Genomic DNA, 22,451 nt, shown 5'->3' with positions numbered 1-22,451 from the left:
CTTTAAAAAACTGTTTAGGGTAAGGTTACCAGATATTTTTCAATGAATCCTGGGACACTTTTCAACTTCAATGGATTTTGTATGGGGACTGATTTGTAAATCCAGGGACTGTCCCCGGGAAATGGGGACGTCTGGTAGCCTTAGTTTGGGGGTGCTCTCATTTTCCTACTCATATTGAAATACTGCCCCCAATGAGGCTAAGCTTAGATTCACAAAATGTTTAGGGGTATGCATGACCCTGCGTCCCCCCAGAAAAACGCCCTGAGTAGAACTGAATTGGTTACAGCCTCTAGTTTGTATTATTTTATTCAGATAGTTTCAACAAGGCAACCAAGTTATTAAGCTTATCCTCTCTCCGAGTTAATTTGCAGTGAATCTACTGGGCAGTTCTAGCAGTTAATAAAGTTCTGAAAAGAGGGAACCCGCTGACCGTGCCGTCTCAAGTGAAGAATTTGAGGTCAATATATGACACAGAGAGGGAGGAAACATCAGCAGAACACAGAAAGTCAACACTGATTACTTGTGGAAATATGACATGAGTCTACCTGTGGTCTAACAGTGAAAAAAGCAACTATCATTTTCAACTATAATGAAGATGGCAGTCTTCTGGACTGTGGACAGGTTTAGATTAAGAGCATGAGAAGCACCTGCCACACGGTTAGTTAGAATGAAATTGCATAAAATGAACTGAAAATATCAACTGGTAAAACACATTAGAATACAGTTGGGGAGAGGAAAACCTATTAAAACAGAATTATTACATTTTTCTGATAACCTATGGGACCCCAACCCCTCATAAACACTTTGACCATTGGGATTATGGAACACCAGTCACTAGCTGGGACCCACCCGGAGTGAACACATGGTTTCAACTCACAGAGCAGCTGGATACTCCAGCAGGTAGAGGTGACTTGCCCAGTCCCCCAGACACATTCCAAGCCCACTGAGCATGATCTGTTCTGTTTGTGCTATTTCTGCAGAGTCCTCCCCCACCTCTGCCAGCTTAGGTTTTTGTTGTATTTTCTTGTTCATACTTTTGCAGACCATTGGCTTCCTCCAGCACTTGTGTCCCTCACTGGTACCATTCTGGGTACCTGGACTTTGGAAATAGAGGGAATTGTCAGAGGCAAATTTAGGAGAGTGCAACTGGTTTCCCCGCACTGGGCACAGAGCCGAGAGACCGCCACAGGGGGCACCACAACAGTGATGTAGAATGCAAGGCGAGAGGGCTGGGAGGGGTACCAAAATTTGGCACTGCACAGGGCGCCGCTGAAATTTGAAAGCCCAAGGTCCGTCACTGGTATTGTTCCATGACAGGCTTTGGATATGCCTATGTTACAGATTTGCAACCACTCTGAAATGGGTTGACATTTGCAGCGCAACAGGGTTAGACAGACCATTTATCTGCCTGGGGATGGCTGTCCTGACACCTTTGTGCCTCTGCTCGTCTAGTGTGTCTTATGTCCCGCCCCCCGCCCCCGCCTGCCCCAAAACATACCACTTCTACATCAAATGTGCCATTGCTTCTGCAAAAGAGGCTCTTGATCTGTCTCATAGTGAGCATAAAGGCTACCAACTTGCACATTAGAAAAGGGCTGCATTCAAATGAGCAGACCCATTTTCTGCCTCCAAGGAAAAACAAGCCTCAGCCCTGCAGGGCTTAGGTTAAGATCTCAGCTTCACAAAAGGGACGACACAGTCCCAGCTTCTTCATCATCATCATTATCTTCTTGGTCTTCATCATCTTCTTTTGGAGTTGGCAGGTGGTGGGCTCTGTGGCAGTTATGTTGCTTTAGCACTGCTGCCCACATGTGATGCAGCCAGATAAAAAGAATCTGGACTGAAGGAAAGTGTAATTGCCCTCCAGCATGCTTCAAGGATAAAATTATGTGGCAGAACAGAATAAAGGAACCAGAGCAAAGAAAACCCAATTGAGAACTTTCCTTTTGAACAATCTTCGCACAACCAAGACATGGTGGGAAGCAGACAGACAAGCACTTTGACCAGCGAGAGCCTGCCCGAGTTTGGGCATTGCACTACCAAGCGAGCACTGTGTGCTTCTGCAGGATTTCTGGGCACTGCTCTACAAAGGGGGCACCGTGTGCTGTGGCAGATTTTTTAGCAATGCGCCTGACTTGCTGGTTCTCACTTCTTCCCATGATCACCGAACCTTCCAGCTATCCATGTGGCAAATGCCAGATCTGATGACCAGCTTCACTCCTCAGAGAGTCATTTAGCCAGAGCGGTGAGCCTCTTTATGGTATGGGATTGCATTGTATCGGTTTCTGATTGTCTAGCCGCTCTCGGCCAGGGGAGAGGAGGTGGTGGTGGTGATGCTAATAATGGCGGACTGAGATACGGAGGAGATTTGTCTGTTTTGGTACAGGGGGCTTCAGAAGTGGGAAGTGCCATTTCTCAGAACAGAAGGCAGCCCTGTGAGCAGCGCCCGGATCAACCAGCCTGGGTGCTATTTTTGGAATTCCTGCCCCGAGGCTCATGTGAACGTCTTCCTGCACATCGGTGCCACTGGAGGGTTCCCTCTGGATGCAAATAGCAGCTTTGAAGGGAGAGAAGGAGGGGGGCAATTTTCTTTGGGACCTTGACAGGGTGGAAAGGATTCATATCCCCCCCCCCCGACTTGCTCCCCTGTGTTCCTGACACATTTAGTTTGGCCCACAGTGAGTGAATTTAATTTACTGGCAGCCAAGCACAAACTCTCTTTTGCGGGAACGTATCAAATCTCCCAAACTCTTGGGGTGAGACTTTCCACACATCTCCTTCCCTAAGAATCACCCCAAAAGCATTTGCACCACACATGGAGTCTCCCACACACAGGGGGTTACAAAAGAGGCAGCTTTGGAGGTCAAGAGCAGCACTTCTAAATGGCTCTGGAAAGAAATTAGCCCATGCCTTCTTGTCCTTGTTAACAATCTAGCCACCACATTCTGTCGAAGTTTCCAAGCCACCTTCAAGGGCAGTCCCAGAAACAACGCCTTGCCATAATCTAACCTGAATGCTACCAGAGTGCAGACAACCAAAGCAAGGTTATCATCCAGCTAGGGTTGCAAATGAGCTACCAGCTGAAGCTGCCAGAAGGCCCTCCATGCCACAGAAACCACTTGCGCCTTCAGTGAAAGTGCTGGATCCGAGAGTGCCGCACACCTGCTCCATCAAGGGGAGTCCAGAGCAGGATGCATCACACTCATCCGTACGGAGGGGCCACCCACTAAGAGTGTCTCCATCTTATCTGGACTGAGCTTCAGTTTGTTGGCTCACATCCAGTCCATTACCAGGCACTGATCGAGCACATTCAGCACCACACCTGCTTGAGCTGCAAAAGAGAAGCAGAGCTGCATGTCAACAGCATATTGATGACAGCACACTCCAGAGCTCCTTTCTCCGTGGGTTTATGTAAATGTCAGGCAGCATGGGGAACCCTACTCTGAGACCCCACGGGGCCAAATCATGTCTCCCAAGCACCCACTTCTGGAGACAACCGTGCAAATACAATTGGAACCAAAAGGTGAATGCCACATCTAAGATTAACCACACATGCTGTGCAAGTCTATGCAAGTCTACTCTGAATCAAGCCACAGCGAAACTTTTTTTGGGGGGCAGAACTCCGTGTCCCCTGTTGCCCAACACGACAACTTCGTGGGAAGGCAAACGCTACACATGAACATGCATCAGAACAGCCTGACTTCCGGATCCAGCCAAAGGAGGCCCATCTCGTCAAATCTCCTGTTCTCACTGTGACCAACTGGATGCCCCAATGGAAAGCCCAGCACAGCACGACAGCAACACTCTTGCCACTTGTGATTCCCAACAACTGCTATTTAGAGTATGCTGAGTACTGACTCCACATGGAATTCTCCTTTTTCACACACTGGGTCAGCATCTTTGTCAAATCATCCACTGTGACCTCACTGTCTCATTCCTGGTTAGTCACTGCTAGTGCAGATCCCATGAGCATCTTGTTGGTGGCAAGGGAAAAAACAGGCATAAAAAGAAGAATTCCCTGGATGCCAAGATCCAGGTTTGGGGCAAGTACTCTTTGGTGAGAGAACACCAGCAGAGATTTAAAATCACAAAATATGCAGCAAAGGAAAGCGTGGAAATATATGGTGTTAGATCTTTAAAATATGCCCTTCATCAAACAGTAGAAGAAGAAGAAGAGTTTGGATTTGATATCCCGCTTTATCACTACCCTAAGGAGTCTCAAAGCGGCTAACAATCTCCTTTCCCTTCCTCCCCCACAACAAACACTCTGTAAGGTGAGTGAGGCTGAGAGACTTCAGAGAAGTGTGACTAGTCCAACGTCACCCAGCAGCTGCATGTGGAGGAGCGGGGATGCGAACCCAGTTCACCAGATTATGAGTCCACCGCTCTTAACCACTACACCACGCTGGCTCTAGAGTTGGAAGGGACCTCAGGCTCATCTAGTCCAACCCCTGCAATGCAGGATTCTCAACTAAATCATCCATGACAGATGGCCATCCAGTCTCTGCTTAAAAACCTCCAAGGAAGAAGAGTCTACAATTTCTTGTGGGTGTCTGCTCCACTGTCAAACAGCTCTTACTGTCAAAAAGTTCTTCCTGGTGTTTAGCTGGAATCTCCTTTCTTGCAACTTAAAGTTGTTCATTCAAGTTCTACCCTCCAGAGCAGGAGAAAACAAGCTTGCTCCATCTTTCATGTGACAGCCCTTTAGATATTTGAAGATGACTAGCATATCTCCTCTCAGTCACCTCTTTTCCAAGCTAAACATACCCAGCTCCCTCAACCATTCCTAATAAGGCTTGGTTTCCAGACATTTGATCATCTTGGTCACCCTTGTGAGTTCCAAAACTTCCCTCTTCCCTTAGAATAGAAAGAGACCACACATTTGGTAAATTAAAAATGGTTCACTAACAAACTCTCCAAATGTCAGATTCATATGTTTTCCCAGGCAGCATTCAGAAAAAAGGTGCACAGGCAGTAAAACGTGGCTAAGTTACAGTGGTGAAAGTTCCTAAATTATTGGTATAGGAAAGAGAGCCAGTCACTTTCTTGATTGTCAGGGATTATGGGGGCGATGTGATATAGTCACTGGCTCACATGAATGTGCATGAAAGAGTTACCTGTGTCCTGAGCTCAAGTTACCATGGATGGGATTTAGCAGGCTTATAGCAGCATTTGCTTCCTCCCTCTTTCTCTGCTTCCTACAAGAAACTGCAGCCAAGCATGGCTCCCAAGTGCAAGAGAAACCACATGAATAGAAAATCTTTCTAAAATGAGATTTTTACAAAGACTGTGTGATTCTTTTATAAGGAAACCAAGTTCTTTCTTTTAAAGTCATTTAAGAACTTTTTTATTCTTTATTTCACTGCCAACAGCAGAGACTTATCTGCTGTAATTTCTGAAACTCTGTGAGTAAAATCTTCATTTATTTGCAAAGCTGAGTTTCTGTGATTTATTCCTGCCGAAGTATTTTTGCAGGGAACATTTGTATAAAGGCGGATGAGGGCAGATGTAAATCAAACAAGTTTTAATGGGCTTGGAGCAATCATCATTGTGCTAAACCTACTATGGGAAAGTAAGAATTTCTCTTCCAAACCTCTGTCTCCAACAGGGGAAAAACAGCAGGTCTCCTGATACCTTTGGACTAACCTATCCCATCATCAATGGCCATCAGCTAGGTTGACTGGGGATTGTGGGAGCTGGAATTCAACAACGCCTCGAGGGCCCCACAGATGTTCCCCTGTCCCTGCTCTATGGAGTTGGAAATTAAATATGAACATCACAAGGAGGGTTTGCCCCAGCTGGAGTAGAGGGCATATTTCTGCACTTGTCAGCCCAGCCCACGACCTCTGGTTGCGAATGTTGTATGGAACATCATAAGTGTGCATGGTGTTTTCAGAGAGTACCAATCTCTGTCCCACAAGGAACTTGCAAATTTGACAAAAAGGAGACAAGAGGGGAGAGGAGGCAGGTGGGGGAGAGAAACAATGGATCCAGGTGCTTCAGTTGCATGAGCTTAAGCCAACCTCCCCCCCACCCAACCTGCTGCCATTCCAGCTGCTTTGGACTGCAACTCCCATCAAGCCTTGCAGACAGCACAGCAGTGCTCCCAGCATCATACAGCTAGCTGTGCTGCTTGGTGCTGATGGGAGTTGCGGTCCAAAACAGCCAGCTTTAACTAAGTTACAGGCTGAGTTGCAGCTGGGCATGGGAATCATTCTTTTAGCACAATGCAATGCAACACACCCCGATTTTGGCACATCTAATTCAGATCAGAGGTGGGGGGGGTTGGAGACTGACATTCCCAGAGCTCCCACTTTAGTTTCTTAGCACACAACAGAAAGGGCTGGAAATGTTATCAAAGGGTAGAGGAGTACCATGTTTCTGGAAGCTGAATGCACACACCCAACAAGGAGGAGAACAGCTGGGATGCGCACAGTTGCCGTTTGAAATTCAAGGATAGAAATCGCCTAAGTGGAACTTCCATATCAAGAGAAAATGAGACCATGTAGACTCACGGTGTCCCAAAGAAAAGCACCTCTCCTACCCCAGCTCTGCCAAATGCCTTCACACAGATGCCTCCCCCAACCTACGAAAAAGCCTCTGCTGCCTCAGAGCAGGTCTCCCCTCCCAAATACTAGGAACAAAAGGAAAATGGTCTGTGTAACTCTTCCCCTACACCCCCAGCCAGCAATCCCATACAAGGAGAGCCCTGCCCTTTGCACTTTATGGAGCACAGATCAGATCCTAACAGGATTGCCAAACAGTACCCACCCCAACGCCACAAAACAAACACTTGTTTGGATCTCACAGCAACCATCTGATCAACACACAGCAATCCCCCTTCTCACCCCACCCCAAAATCCCTTTCCAAGCAGAGCATTAGGTATCAGAATGGCAAGGAAAGGCACCTCTACTCACCTTCCAACGTTAGCTCTTCTGTGGGGATCCAGCAAGGCAGGCAGAGAGTTGGGGAAGGAAAAAGGAGAAAGAAGAGAGTCAGGAGCAAGCAAGGAAAAGACCCAGCAACAGAACGACAGGCCAGCATCTGACATAGACCTAGACTCAGGCTGGAATCCTGGAGAGCCACTCCTGCCGCTCAGCGAAGGCAATACTGAGCTATATACTGTTTGTCAATGTTTATGAATGCTCATTTACTGCTATTTGTTCACTTCTTGTGAGATAAAGAGATCCTGCTGCATTCCTTCGCTCCAGAGGAATCGCCAGCCTCAGCCTCATCAAAGAATCACAAAGCATCCCACCCAGCCAAGTCATATTCTAAAGCGTTGTTGTGCTTTTATTTTTGTTTGCATTTTCTGAATTTTAGGGGTTTTTACTACAATGCTGTATTATTGGCATGTTTTGCTTCTGTTGTTAGCATTTGTTGCCTTGAGAAGAGTTTGTCAAGAAAGGCAGCCTATAATTAGTAGAAAGAAAGAAAGAAAGAGGATGAGGTTTTGAATTCCCTGCTTGGAATTCTGCAAAAGGAGTCGTGTTTAGGTGAGAGGAGGGAAGCTTCACCCCCAATGCACTGGTAAGAGACACCAGGTCCAAAAAGCATACCCAGAAGGCTGTTGCGAGAAGGAGATGAAACAGTTCTCTTATGAAGAAGCCAACCAACAAATTCACAGAGGACAACAGCTAGCAATGGCTGACTAGTCATGGCGGCCACTTTCAGGATAAGAGGCAGTCTTATCCTGAGAGGAACCAGTCTTCAAGTGAGTCAGGCTATTGGTCATCAAGCTCAGTACTGTCTACACAGATGGACAATGGTTCTCTGAAGGGTCTTGGGCAAGAGATATTCCTCATTCTCCCAGCGGATGCCATCAGGGATTGAACCTAAGACTTTCAGCATACAGAGGTTGGGCTCCACTACTGAGCTCTGCCCCACCCCCTGCCCCAACTCCCAGCTGGAGGTCTCTTGTGCTCATGGCCGCCTTGTGGGCTTCCTGGAGGCATCTGGCTGGATCCTAAAAGGGGTGGGAATCCTGGAACAGAGGCCCCCTTTGCCTGGCAAGACCCTCCAGCCAACTGCCCTACCAGTCCGGGTCTCTTTTTTCCCTCCCCTGCAAGCCGCTGTGCCCCCTCCGCTCTGCTGCTCCTATTCTGCATACAAAGCCTGAGCTCCACCACTCAGCTACAGCACACAGCCCCGCAATGGATTTTAATTATTTATTATGGGGGTTGATATCCCACCCATCAAATAGATTTCCCCACGGCAGTTTGCAATAAATCAAAGTCCAATTGCTAAAAGCATTTAAAAGCATACAAAAAAAACAACAACCCAACTACAGAGGAAAAACAGCAGCCATTGTAAGTGTTTTTTCATATATATATATATATATATATATATATATATATATATATATATATATACACCTTACAGTGATAAAACAGTGTAGATTATAAAGTCTGGCCAGATAACAAAAGTCTTTGCCTGGCATTGCCACCATGAGAGCGTCAAGGGGAGAGCATTGCTCAAGCAGGAGCCACAGTGAAGAAGGCCCTTTTTCCAGGTTAACCAGGGGAGAGAAGAAGGCCTCTGATGAAGACCTGAACAGCAGGGATGGGGAAGCTCTGGCCCTCCAGATATTGCTGGACTAGGTCTCCCAGCATGCCTGGACACTGGCTATGCTGGCTGAGGCTGACGTAAGAATATAAGAAGAGCCCTGTTGCTGGATCAGGCCAGTGGCCCGTCTAGTCCAGCATCCTGTTGTCCTCACAGTGGCAAACCAGATGCTTCATTGGAAAACCAGCAAGCAAGCTTTGAGCACAACAGCCTTCTCCCCTCCTTTGTTTTTCCAACTACTGACATTCAGAGAAGAATAGCCATCCTGACTAATATCCACCAATAGCCCTCTACTCCATGAATCATAAGAAGCTAAGAAGAGCTGGCTGGATGAGGCCAATGACGCACCTAGTCCAGCATCAGCATCCAGAATCTTAGGTACATAGCAAAGAGGACAGGCTTAAGAACATAAGGGAAAGAGTACAGCTTGCTAGATCAGGCCAAAGGGGGCCCATGCAGTCCAGCATCCTGTTCTCTTTGTGGCCACCCAGATGCCAGTGGAAAACTGGCAAGCAGGATCCAAGCACCAGAGCTCCTCCTGCGGTTTGCAACAACAGGCATCAGTAACATTTCTGCCTCTGACCAGTGGCAAAGCATAGTCATCATGGCTAGTAGCCATCAATGGTCCTCTCCTCCATAACAATATTTGAGTCCAACAATGTACAGAGGGTCCCATCCCTGTCACAAAGGGTTAGGGTAACAAGGATGACCATTGGACAGCATTTTGACCAAGGCTCCGAGGGTCAGTGAACAGGATGGATCTATTTGCCAAGACCAAGATGCATCTGGAGGGCCACAGGTTCCCCATCATTGTCTTAAGAGCATGGACACACACCTGCGGAGACAGGTGATCACAGAATCATGGAATTTCAGGCATGGGTGCGACCCCAGGGTCAACTAGTCCAACCCCCCCATCAAATTATCAAACCATGAAGGGCCCTAAATGACCAAGCTAGTGTTTTGAACTGGTCCCAGGAACAGAAGAGAAGGCGACGCAGGTGGCAAAGCACCAGCGTGATATGATCCTGACACAGAGTCCTAGTTAGCAATTGCAGCTGCCAAACCATCTTCAAAGGCAGCCCTGTCTACAATGAATGGCAGTAGTCTAATCTGGTGATTACCAAAACATAGATAACTGCGACTAGGCTAAACCACTCCTGTGCCAGAGCTTAAAACCTTGGAAACTGCTTTATGATGTGGAAAGAGACTCAAGCTTCCCCCTAACAGCTGTTGGTTCTGTCTCTGCGCATATGCAGAGCACTAGGACAGCTGCTGGATGGGGCACTTTGAGAGATAGGCAAGAAGTTTCACTCCATCCAGGCGGCACTTGCATGGAAAAGGGGCCATACCCTGCCACCAGCTTTGGGGAAGCAGCAGATTGCACCAGAATGGCAATACTGGCATTTCCATCGGGGGTGGGGGGTGGAATTCCAAAATCAGCAAAAGGAAACTCAAAGAGGTGGCAAGGAAACTCCACCCCTCCCCAACCCCTATGCTACACTGGTGACAAAATAAACCCCTAAAATAATGAATGTAAATAATGAATGCAAGACAACAAACAATGTGGCAGTAATTAGCACAGATCTGGGTGAAAACTCTGAGCTCTTGCCATCTGCAGAGAAATATACCCACCCACCCAACAACAGGCTCATGCGTCAGGCCCAGGCAGAGACTCAGCAAGGGGCAGGCAGGGGCAGGGAACCAGAGAAAGGGCCTGCCTCCCTGCCCAGCTGGGACATCAAGAGCAGCCACAGTTAGAGGCAGGATGCTCGGAGGCCTGGATCCAAGCCTGGGTTAAGCTTCCCTTTCTTTCTAGATGTGGTGGGTTCTGCTTACCCTGTTTGGAGGAGAGGGACACTACTCAGTGGTTGGGTTTTTGTTATAATCAAGTGATTCATAAAAACATAAGAAGGGTCTGCTGGATCAGGCCAATGGCCCAACTAGTCCAGCATCCTGTTCTCCCAGTGGCCAACCAGATGCCTGCAGGAAACCCACTAGCAGGACCAAAGTGCAAGAGGCCCCTCCCCCACTGCCGTTTCCAGAAACTGGTATTCGGAAGCATAGCTGCCTCCAACTGTGGTCAAGCATAGCCATCAGAGTTAGTAGCCATCAGTAGCCCTCCACTCCCTCTGCAAGAATTTGCCTCATCCTCTTTTATAGCCATCCAAGTTGGTGCCTCTTGTGGAAGGGAGTTCCACAGTTTATCCATACACTGTGTGAAGAAGGATGTTCTTTTGCCCCCTCTCCTGAATCTTCCAACATTCAGCTTTGTTGAAAGTCCACAAGTTCCAGTGTTGTGAGAGAGGGAGGAAAACTTTTCTCCACCCCCTTTCTCCATGCACGGTTCAACTAGGTTCTGCTCAAAGTAGGCCCACTGAAATCAATGGACCTGTCTTAGTCATGTTAATTCGTTTCAATGGGTCTACTCTGAGTAGGAGTAACACTAGATACAACCGCCAGTCTGCTTTTAAATTCACCGAAAAACAAACGGAACAGATTTCTAAGGCAACATCGTTTTGGTTTTTCAAATAGCCTTTCTTTAATTAGCGCTGTCACACGCTTTCATTTAAACACCATTGCGCGGAGATATAAAATATAGCCTAGAAAGCGTTCAGCGCTAATTAAAAGATTGACTAAAAGAAGGAAACAGAAAATGATGCCCAGAGGAGAAGACGCAGCAAAGGCGTCCTGAAGAACAACAACAGGTCCACCTGCCCCAGACGTCACAGGACAAGTCTGAACCTCTTTGGAAAGAGGAGCAAATTGCCCAGAGAGTCATTCTGACTTGCAGGCTCACGGGGGGGGGGGGGGAAACGACCCGATTTTCTGCAGGTTGGAATGGTGGAAGAGCCATAGGGAAATGTCAGTCATCTGGATGAGCCACAACAATGAAGCAAAAGAACATCAGAAGAGCCTTGCTGGATCAAGCCAATGACCCCATCTAGTCCAGCATCCTGTTCTCACAGTGGCCAACCAGATGCCCCAATGGGAAGCCAGTAAGAGCACAAGAGCCCTTTTGCCTCCTGTGGTTTCCACAAATGGCATTAGAAGCATGGCTGCCTCGAGCTGTGGAGGCACAGTATAGCCATCATGGCTAGTAGCCATCGATAGCCCACTCCTCCATGAACCATGGCATTTCCCCCAACTTAAATGCCTGGTGTGGAAGAGCCCAAAGTCTCGGTGGGAATGCACAACTGCCTTTATTTTGCACAATTTTCTCCTGGTGCAGAATTAGACCTTTACTGCGTGGCAGACTTTGGGCTTTCCCTCCTCAGTTCCACCACAGAGTCCCATCCCCCCCCAAGCACAGACAATGACACAGTCACACCTCGGGGGCAATCAGAGAAGACAAAGAGATGCAATGTGGCCCCTTTGAGAGGGCAGCTTCCAAAGGCCGCCCTGGTTCATGGGCAGATACACACACACACACACACACACACACACACACACACGGAAGATCCTCCCAGGTTCTATCCTCGCATGGGGAAGGGCACCTGTTTCACATGCAGAAACTTCCAGTTCCAGTTCTAAGAGCGTCTCCAGGTAGAACTGGGAGATAGCTTTGTCTGAAATCCTGGACAGCCCCTGCCAATCAGTCTAGACCAGCCTTTCTCAACCTGTGGGTCCCCAGATGTTGTTGAACTACAACTCCCATTACCCCTAGCTAGCAAGGCCAGAGCTCAGGGATGATGGGAGTTGTAGTCCAACAACATCTGGGGACCCACAGACTGAGAAACGCTGGTCTAGACACTAGTGAGCTGGATGGACCCAATGGCCAGACTCACTATAAGGCAGCATCCTATGATCCTATCTCCAGGTGGTGCTGAGAAAGACCCGTCTGAACCTGAGAAACGGCTGCCAGTCCACGTATGGAGACAATACAGAGTGAGATGGTCTGACTCTGGATAAGGGACCCTCCTATGTGCCGGTGTGCAAGGCCTGGACTGAATGAGTGTGTGTTTGTGTGTGTAACCACCACCACCACCCCAAGCACAGAGGCTGTGTGCTCTGCCCTCACCCCCTCTCCCTTTCAGAAACAGTTCTGAACTGGCTCTGAACACGGCCGAACTCTCCAGCACATGCCAGGGGAGTCCTCCTGATGCCAACTGGCGGTGCCCAACGGGCACAGTAGCAGCAAGGAAGAGTCTGAAGCCGTGCCCAAGGAGATGATCCACAGAGAAGGGAAGGGGAACAGAAGCAGGAGGAAGAAGATGAAGAAGAGGAATGAGGAGGAAGGCTTGTCTCTCCACCCCATGCACATTCCCTCTCCTGGCAGCCTACTTGGCAGGCGACCTTGGGCTGACCTTGCAGGGAACAGCCAGGCTGCCTGGCCCCAGAGCGCCCTCTGCAATGATGGAAACAGCTCAGCCCCAAAGCAGCACCCATCACAGAGGGTGCAGCTAATGGGAGGGGGCAGGCGGGTGGGCACTGCTCAGGCCTTGCCCGTGAACAGGGAGAGGGAGGGAGAGAGAGACTGGTGCAAAAACACAAAGAGTGAGAAAGAGAAACAGAGGGAGGGAGGGACACACAAGCAGGTGCTGAAGCTGAGTTGGTCTGAACTGATGGAGCCCAGGTCAGGGAATACCTGACCCAGTTCTCAAGATGCTTGAAAAAAGGGGCAAAAGGCTCAGGTTTATTTGTTTGATTCCTATCCTGTCTTTCCTCTCAGGAGTTCAAAGCAGCAAACATTGTGTTGTTTCCCACACCCTGCCCAGCGCGCGCGCACACACACACACACGTTATCTCACAACAACCCTTTCAAGTAGGTAAAGCTGAGCCAGTGGCCAACCCAAGGTCACCCTGGGACTCTCACGTGTTTTTAAACAATGCAGTTTCCCCCCATTCTTAGAAAGTGGCTTGGAGAGGCCCATAGACAGGTTGGGTTGCTGCAGCATCTACCCCTTCTTTCCATATGCCGAATTCTTGTATTACATGGGGAGGGATTCGGATAGGCAGACAACCCAGCAGAATTTCTGGCTTGTTCATCCTTTACGGGAACCCCGTTCACACCTCAGTATGTCACAAGATGTTGGGATGAAGCAATGGGGCCCCCAATTAGCAAGAGAGGAGCCCCCCTGACACCCTCCTAGCTATCTTACTAGAGCATGACGCCTACACACCCGTCCTTGACGAAGGCTTCTTCGTGGGCAAGGATGCAAATGACCTGACCCAAGGCTGTTGGTTTAAATATAGGCAGTGCCAGGGGAGCATCCGGCTGCCACTTGGAAAAACAGGAGAGAGACAGGGCAAAGGAGCCCTCAGGGGCAGGCCCAGTAGCTTCTGAAACATCCTGCCCTATTTGCCACATGGCATGGGATGGGGGGCATGAGGAGGAGATAGCGGGAGGGTGGGGGGAGTCACAAAAGACCTACTTGGCAAGTTGCTCATATGGACTGGAGACACATGTGGCATAGTGGGTGAGGTGTCAGACTAAGAGCAGAGAAATCAGGGCTCAAATCCCGCCTTGACCACTAAATTCACCTTGAGCCAGTCACACACCTTCAGCTTGACCTACCTCACAAGGTTGTTGTGAGGATAATATGGAGAGGGAGAACAAACCACACTATATGTTCCCTATTGTCATAGAATCAGCATTGCAGAATTAGAAGGGACCCAAAGAATCATCCAGTCCTATTCCCTGCAATGCTAAAGAATCCCTGGCAGATGGCTGCCGAACCTCTGTTTAAAAACCTCCAACTTACGGAGTCCACCAGCACCTTAGTTAACATCAGCCAGACACCAAAAGCAGATCAAAGCACATGTCAGCATTCCACATGTCTAGGTAGTCTTGTCTAAGCAAAAATGCAGAGAGAAGGGTTCAGGCAATGAGTCCCAAAGAGGCTCAAGAAATTTCCTGCTCATGAAGCCTACCTGGGAACAGCAAAAAATGTTGTTCTACTTTTATTAAAATATTCATACTCTTCCCTAGTGGGACCTTAAAGGTGGCAAAAGGCCATAATTTAAAACATGGCAAATAAAACTGCATTTTAAAAGCACCAAGGAAACACTAAAACGAAGATAAGAAAACAGCAGCAATATAATATCAGCAAATGAGAAAAGGGCGGGGGAGGGACAGAAGGAATAACGGAGCCAGAACCAACTTCAAGCAGCACTGATCATAGAATTGGAAGGTAACCCTAAGGGTCATCCAAACCAACCCCTGCAATGCAAGAGTCACAGTTAAAGAATCCCTGAGAGATGGCCATCTAACTTCTGTTTAAAAACCTCCAATGGAGGAGAGTCCAACACCTTCCAGGGGAGTCTGTTCCACTGTCAAAGAGCTCTTACCATCGGAAAGGTCTTCCAAATGTTTATTCCGGATCTCCTTTCTTGCCATTTGAGTCCATTGGTGTGGGTCCTACCCTCTGGAGCAGGAGAAAAGCTTGCTCCATCTTTCATGGAATAGTCCTTCACATATTTGAAGATGTGATTCTATCACCTCTCAGTCTTCTCCTAGCTAAACATGCTCCTATAACCGTTCTTCATCCGGCTTGGTTTCCAGACCTTTTATCATCTTGGTCGCCCTCCTCTGCACACCTTCCAGCTTGTCAATAAATTGTGATCATATGGCTTTCAAAAGAGAAACCATTTTTAACTGGGCAAAGCAGACGGTAGAGGAAGCCAGGGGAGTCTCCATGGACCTCATCTAGGCTGGCCCTCCAGCTGCTTTGGATTACAGCTCCCATCGGACCCAGGACATACAGCTGCACTGACTGGAGCCAATGGTGAAGGGAGGCTAGCCAATGCGCTATCACAAAGAAGCCCCAAACTGGAGCCCCCACCTGCTGTGTGCCAGGCCTGCAATCAGGAACTTCTCACTGGGTAGACTTAGAATGTATGAAAAGCCCTGCAGAAGGGGCCTTGTCTAGGCCAGCATCCTGTTTTCACAGTAGCTAGATGCCGCTAAGAACCTAGGAACCCAGGCAGACTGCCTTTGGACCGGAAGGTTCCATAAGAACCTAAGACAAGCCCTCCAGCTGGATAAGGCCCATAGGGGGCCCCATCTATTCCAGCATCCTGTTCCCACATGCCCATTGGGGGAAGCTTGCAAGCAGGACCACTCTGCCCACTTGCAATTCCCAGAGACAGGTACTCAGAAGGCAGAACACGGACAACGCTGTGGCTGGCAGCCCTTGTCAGCCCCAACCTCTTCCATCAATTAGTCTAGTCCTCTTTTTGAGCCATCCAAGTTGGTGGTGTTCCCATGCCTGAGGATTCCTGCCTGAGAAAGCCTGGGAGGGACTGCAAAATGCTCACAGATAGTTTGTGTCTCTCCACAGTTGGAGGCAGGATCCGCCCCACAGTAGAAGCCCTTCTGAACATGTGCAGAGTGCCTTTCCCCTACAAGAGAAAAACAATAACCAACTCCTTGCATGATCTGGAATTAGGGAAACAATTGCCCTGGCTCATAAAACAGACTCGCAGGTGGGCTTGCAGGAGGGCCCAAGGTGCCCTCCATTCCAGTGATTAACCTTTGACCTTCAAAACTACCTTTCCTCCCCTCATGCAAAGGCCTCTCTGCCTGCTGCCCCCCAGCAACACACACCCTTCCTGCTCGCACACTTTGAGAGGCTTCAAATCCATCTCCTTCCAAATCCATCAGCCAGCCTGGGCCAGCGTTTCCACGGCAACCGGCCTAGGCAACAGCCGCCCGGCCTGCCCGTCACGACAGCCTCCTTTGCGAGGGCCGACAACAGCCGTGGCGGCGGCGGCAGGAGTCAGGCGGCCCTGGTGTCTCCTCCGGCTGCACGAGAGGCTCCCCTGCCAAGCCCATCTCCACGGCAACCGGCCAAGTCGGTTGCCGCCACCGCCATCTGCTAGCCAGCCTCCCTCTCCAGACAACAGGCTTCCGGAGAGCAGGCGAGTGGGCGGGTGGGCTGAGCCCAAGTGCCGGCGGCATGTGGGTGTTGTGTTGTGTGTCTGCATGTAGAAGAGAAGCGGGAGAGTATTCTTGACGTAAGCGAGCACTATTTGGTGCCTTGTGCGAGACGAGGGGTTATGTAAACTCCCGTCGTCTGGTTGCGATGCAAGAGTCTGAAATTGTTGTCCTTGGCCCTGAGCTGGGAAGGGAAAAAAGGGGGATGGGAAACTTAGGATGGCGCCTGGGCAGGCGGGCATGTTCAAGGCTCTGAATCGGCAAGTTATCAGGAACCCAAATGCCCATGAAGACTCAGAGCAGGAACTCAAATTTCTTCCAGCTCGTGGGACCTCATAGTACCACTTGGTCAGACCCCACCTGGAGTCCTGTGTCCAGTTCTGGGTGCCACAGTTTAAGAAGGATATTTTGCAAGGTAGAAGGTGCAAGAGGAAGGTGGTCGAGATGATGAAAGGCCTGGAAACCCAGCCTTATGAGGAACGGTTGAGGCACTGGCAACGTTTAGTATGGAGAAGAGGGGATGGAGAGGAGAGTCATATGTGAAGGGCTGCCCCATGGAAGATGGCGCAAGCTTGTTTTGTGCTGCTCCAGAGGGCAGGACCCAAACCAACAGATTCAAATGACAAGAAAGGTGATCCCAAATAAACATTCAGAAGAAGAGGGTAAGAGCTGTTTTGACAGTGGAACAGACTCCCTCAGAAGACGGCAAACTCTCATTCATTGGAGGTTTTTAAATAGAGGTTGGATGGCCATCTGTCAGGGATCATTTAGCTGTGATTCCCGCATTGCAGGGGGTTGGACTAGTTGGCCCTTAGAGGTCCCTTCCAACTCTATACTTCTGTGATTCTATGACTTCAGTTGCAGAGGGATGAAGGTAAAGCTAGCCTCCAGCTCCTATCAAGCCCAGCCAGCATGGCTAGTGGTTAGGGCTGCCGAAAATAGGAGCTGGACAACACCTGGAGGATGTTTCAGGTGTAGCAGCATCACCTGCTGCTCCCTGACGGTTTCGCCTGGAGGTGCCAATGGGATTGTACCCAGGGCCTTCTGCATGCAAAGCAGCTGTCCTATGGTCCTTCCCCTCTACACAGCTCTGGGCAACTCACACTAATGAAACATACCACAAGGGTGCTGGGGGAGGGCCAGAGAAAAGACCCAGGATGATGTGACCTTGGAGTTACTGGCAGGGGGTAGGCACCTGTGTGAAACAGCATCCCTCTCCAGATATGATAGGCGCCCGCTATCTGCACTTCCCGGAAACAACGGAATGCATTTTTGTTCCAACAAGCTTCCCCTGCTGGATGGTTGGATCTTGGCCAGGAATGTATATTTGGTATCACATTATGTTTGTTTTGGGTTTTTTTAAAGCATTTGTGCTTTTTAACTGTGTCTTGCAGTTTTTATTGCGCATCGCCTTGAGAAGATTGTGCAGAATGTGATTAATAAATTAATAATAGCAATAATAATTAGCTGTGATCACTTGGGCCTTAAGCAGGAAGACAGTCCAGCCCACCCCCAACCCAAACCTGCCCTCTGAATGGAATCCCCCCCCCCAGGAAGTTCACCTCTGAGCCTCCTCCCACCAGTGTCCCATTTAAGTTCCTTCAGGGTGCCCCAAAGGGAACGAAGGGGAAACTGAGTCCCGAACCCTCCCTGACCCTGCCCAGTGGGCCTTGCTTACAAGATGGGCTGAACATACCACATGCACCACTCTTCCCACAGCCTGCCACAGGGTAAGAGGCCATGTTCGCAGGGCGAAGGTGCAAAAGGGTTTCCCGCTTTTTTATTCAATTATGAGACGGATTTCTCTCAGGGTGTCCTATTACTCATTGCCAGAAACTTAAACAAAAAACAAGGGCACAGATTTGCAAAAAAAAAGTAGTACATATGCTAATTTACAAGTAATTTACATGCACATTTAGAAATAATTACTATAATTTAAATTGAAGGACAATACATATCCTCATAGTGGGGAACAAGACTATAACCAGGTGACTTGGGATCTTTCCTGCTCACTCTGCTGTCTTGATGCTGCTGAGTGTAGAATGGGCAGCTTCAAGTCCCGTCCCTCCAACCTACGCTCTCCCCTTTCCTGGGTTTTTTTAATCTCTAAACTAGGTTTGGACTGGGTAGCCCTTCAAACAGAGGACTGCCTTCTTTAAAGTGGGACAGTGGCCTCCCTAACTTCACTAAACCGTATCCAGCACCATCTGCTCTTAACTGTCAGTGGAGGGCTCTCACATTCCACCCCAGACCTCACCTGGGATTGATCCAGGTGCCTTCTGCATGCCAAGCAAGTGTTCTGCCATCACTGAGATAGGGAGGTGCCTCTCAGCTCTGGGGGAGGACAAAGGCCCCAAATCACTGAGTCGGGGAGGAAGAAAGGAAGGGAGCCCACTTGCCTTCCTTGCCTACCTGCGCGGGAGGGGAAATGACCTCAGCACCCAGCAATAATACAGAAAAGGATTGCTTCTGGGCATGCACAGAATGCAGCACGGAATAGCCACAGAATTAGGGATCAGGGCCTCTCACCCACAAGGGGAACAGCTCCCAGATGCAGGACCTCTCTCCCCCCACTTTTTTGTAAGGGGCTCCAGAACCGGAGTCTGCCCAGTGAGGGTAGGGCCCCCCTGGACTTTCTTTCCTTCCAGATCAGCTGCCCCAGAATTTGCTCCCTCGGCAGCCCATCCTGGCTGCTCGCCAGAGCAGCAGGCAGGGCCATAAACAGATAAGTAATAGCTGGATAAATTGCAATAGCTGGGGACCAGGCTTCCTCTGACGCACAAGCAGGGCTGGCCCAAGACATGTTGGCACCTGGAGCAAATGGCAAAATGGCTCCCCGCCCCCTGGCTAGGGAAGAAGGGGTGAGTGAATATCTATATCAGGAACAAGGGAGAGGGGAATCAAATCAACCTCACCCGATGGTTGAAGTGGGGCTCAAAGGCCATTGCTGGATGTTTGGGGACTGAGAATCATGCCAGGCAGGCGCAGAGCCCAGGAGACCCCAGAGAGCTATTTTGTCGCTGAAGAAGGGCAGGTAGGGTTGCCAGGTCAGTTGCACCCCAGACCCAAGACCATGGGACAGCCCCTGGTGATGCCCTAGAGGGCAAGACCCCAGTGCTGTCAGAAACCACAGACTCTGACAGCAGGTCATTCACATAAAAACACAAAGTCTAGCAAATGGTTGGAAACAGAGACAGAAACCTTAGCTCAAGGGGGTATTTCCAAATCATTCTTTCTCACCTGCTCAGGGCACCCTGAGCCAACCTGGAGATTCAAGTCGTCCCCATGCGACAAAGGGGGGTGGAGCTCAGGTGAACCTGAAGACTTCAGGTCAGCCCTGGAGGCCTGGCAACCCCCAGCGCAGGGAAGGCTGAGGCCTATGGGGTGTGGGAAGCCTCAATTCAGGAGGGAAGGAGTCCAAGGAAGGTCTGGTCCCAGGCAAACGGGGGGCCCTGGTGGCTGCAGGGAGCAGCGTGCTGAGATTTAATTTCCCACAAGGCAGGATGCTCTGCCAGGAGTTTCATGGGAAATCAAGATGGCCGCTGGACCCAGCCAGCCAGTGCTGCTTAAGAATGCTTGGACCCAGGGCCTGTGTCAGCAGCAGGCTGTCCTGAGGTCCCAGCAGCTGCCTGAGGTTGATACCTGAGCATGTTCTCCTGCACCCCTGCAAACAACAGCCAAACATTCCCATCAGTGAAAGGGTGTGGAGCCCCAAACCAAACAAGGGCCAAGTTACGGACTGAGGTCCCACAGCTCTCTTATTTTCCTGCAAAAGGAAAGTGGCCAATTAAAAGCGGGCTTTTCAAAAAGTAGCATGGCTATCCTAAGCGGAAAGTGTGAAAGGGACAGAGGGGGAAATACAGCGTGACCCACAAACAAGACCTGCAGGATATTGCACAGACCCACAAGGTAATGGTGGGTGAGGGGCAAACGGCCATGACTCTGTTCTCTAATTCTAAGCTGCTCTTCGCACCCCATAGCAGCCATTTTGTGACTGGTGCACTTGGCAGCAGTCTGAATTTTTAATTCTTTGAAGCTCAAATAAACATTATCTATAAAACAGTATGCATTTTGATTTTTATTATGTGTTTTTTATATTTTATTAGCTTTTTTAAAAGTTCGTGTATTCAGTAGAGAAGGGGGGGAGCACAGGAAGAGGAGAGGGGTTAGGAGAGGTGTTTTACAATTTATCAAGATAAAGAGTCCTGACACCTCAGTTTTTACCGAAAAAAGGCTCAGCAAGGGAAGAAGGTGGATCGTGGAGATATCTGATCCGGCCATGGTGATACATGCCTTAGTTACATCCCGTTCAGATTACTGTAATGCTCTCTACATGGGACTGCCTTTGGAAAGTGTTTGGAAATTTCAGGGGGTCCAAAGTGCTGCAGCCAGATTGCTAACCAGAGCCAGCTACAGGGAGAACAGAAACGCCTTTTTACAGCAGCTCCATTGGTCCATTTCCAGGCACAACGCAAAGTGCTGGTTATGACCTACAAAGCCCTATACAGGTTGGGGGTTCAGACTATCTGAAGGATAGTTATATCCCTATATATGAGCCTGGCTGGGCTCTGAGATTTTCTGGGGAGGCCTTTCTCTCAGCCAGCCACCCTCACAGGCACATTTGGGGAGGACACACAAGAGGGCCTTCTCAGGGGCTGCTCCTAGACTGGAACTCCCTCCCATGGGAGGCTAGCCTAGCCCCTGCTCTGCTTTCCTTTCTCATGCCAACATAGACTTTCTCTGGTTCTGATAGGCCTATGACCACTAACTGGCTGTTGTGACAAGGTATTCTGAGGTGGGAACAGATTTTATTGTACTGTGTGTGTGTGTGTGTCTGTGTGTGTACGCATTTAAATTATTTTGAGTGTTTTCAGTGCTGTTTTAATGGAGTTGCTTGTTTTTCATATTTACATTTATTGTGTGTTTCTCGTATGTGTTTTAATTTATGCTGTCAGCTGCCTGGGGTCCTGCACTGGGAGAAAGGAAGAACATGAACAGAACGGAATAAAATACAGAAAGAAGTGGAGGCAAAACTTAAGGATACTAGAAGGGACCCCCACCCTCGCCCTTCACAGAGACCACCAGCAGACCTCAACATATCTGAGAGTTAACAAATCACCACCATCTTTCATTTATTTACTATTCTCATCATCACAAAGGGGCTCAACAAAATGATGATCTACTAATAAGATACAGAGATTTTCTTAAATCCTCAAGCTGTTCACATACTTTACTTTTAGCCATCATTACAACAGCCCTGCAGGATGGCCCTGTATCCCTTCCTCCTTATTACGGAAAAGATAGAGGAGGATCCTAGAACTATAGAACTGGAAGGGACTCAAAGGGTCATCAATTTTCTGTAATGCAGAGAGAGGACCAGATTGCATTTGGCTCACAAGACTACTGTTTCCTTTGCCTGAATCGACTATTAGGACCCCTTCCACCATGCGACACTCTCCCTGATGTGCCAGGTGCTGTACAGGCCACGGAAGCATTCACACTCCCCACTCGCAAGCCCCATGCAGTGTTAGAAACTCAGATATATAAGTTGGTGCCAAATGGCTCCTTAAACCAGGGTTACAGTCGCCAAAATGGAATGCCTAGTTGCCATTTTGGGGCCAGAAGGCTTGAAAGTCATATTTTTCAATGCAGTCGTACCTCGGAAGTTGAATGGAATCCGTTCTGGAAGTTCATTCAACTTCCAAAACGTTCAGAAACCAAGGCACAGCTTCTGATTGGCTGCAGGAAGCTCCTGCAGCCAATCTGAAGCCATGGAACCCATGTCGGATGTTCGGGTTCCAAAGAACGTTTGCAAACCGGAACACTCCTAGGTTTGCAGCGTTCGGGAGCCAAAACGTTCAACTCACAATGTGTTCGACTTCCGAGGTACGACTGTACAACTATTTGATTCCTGAAATTGGTTCTGATGATGCAGATGAACTATAACGGATAGAATTCTACAGGGTATGTGAAAACAGTCAAGATCCAAGGATCCCCAGGCATGCACCG

At 49.0% G+C, this 22,451-nt stretch overlaps 1 protein-coding gene across 26 annotated transcripts in view; it reads right to left on the bottom strand.

Moving 5' to 3' along the window:
- Window positions 1-22,451, bottom strand: part of NRXN2 (neurexin 2) — a 340,969-nt gene that overhangs the window by 265,286 nt on the left and 53,232 nt on the right. For 25 of the 26 annotated variants that reach the window (XM_083591980.1, XM_083591978.1, XM_083591984.1 and 22 more), the window contains one exon: window positions 6,919-6,936. In XM_083591980.1, the coding sequence (XP_083448106.1) occupies window positions 6,919-6,936 (18 nt within the window). Of the gene's footprint in view, window positions 1-6,918; window positions 6,937-19,682; window positions 20,012-22,451 lie in introns of those variants that run through there. The other variant, XM_083591987.1, reaches the window with a different exon arrangement.

Source organism: Podarcis filfolensis (genome assembly GCF_964270895.1).
Source record: "Podarcis filfolensis genome assembly, chromosome: 16".
Classification (NCBI taxonomy): Eukaryota; Metazoa; Chordata; class Lepidosauria; order Squamata; family Lacertidae; genus Podarcis; species Podarcis filfolensis.
Note: the sequence above shows the minus strand (reverse complement) of the source record. Positions and strands in the feature narration are given on the sequence as shown.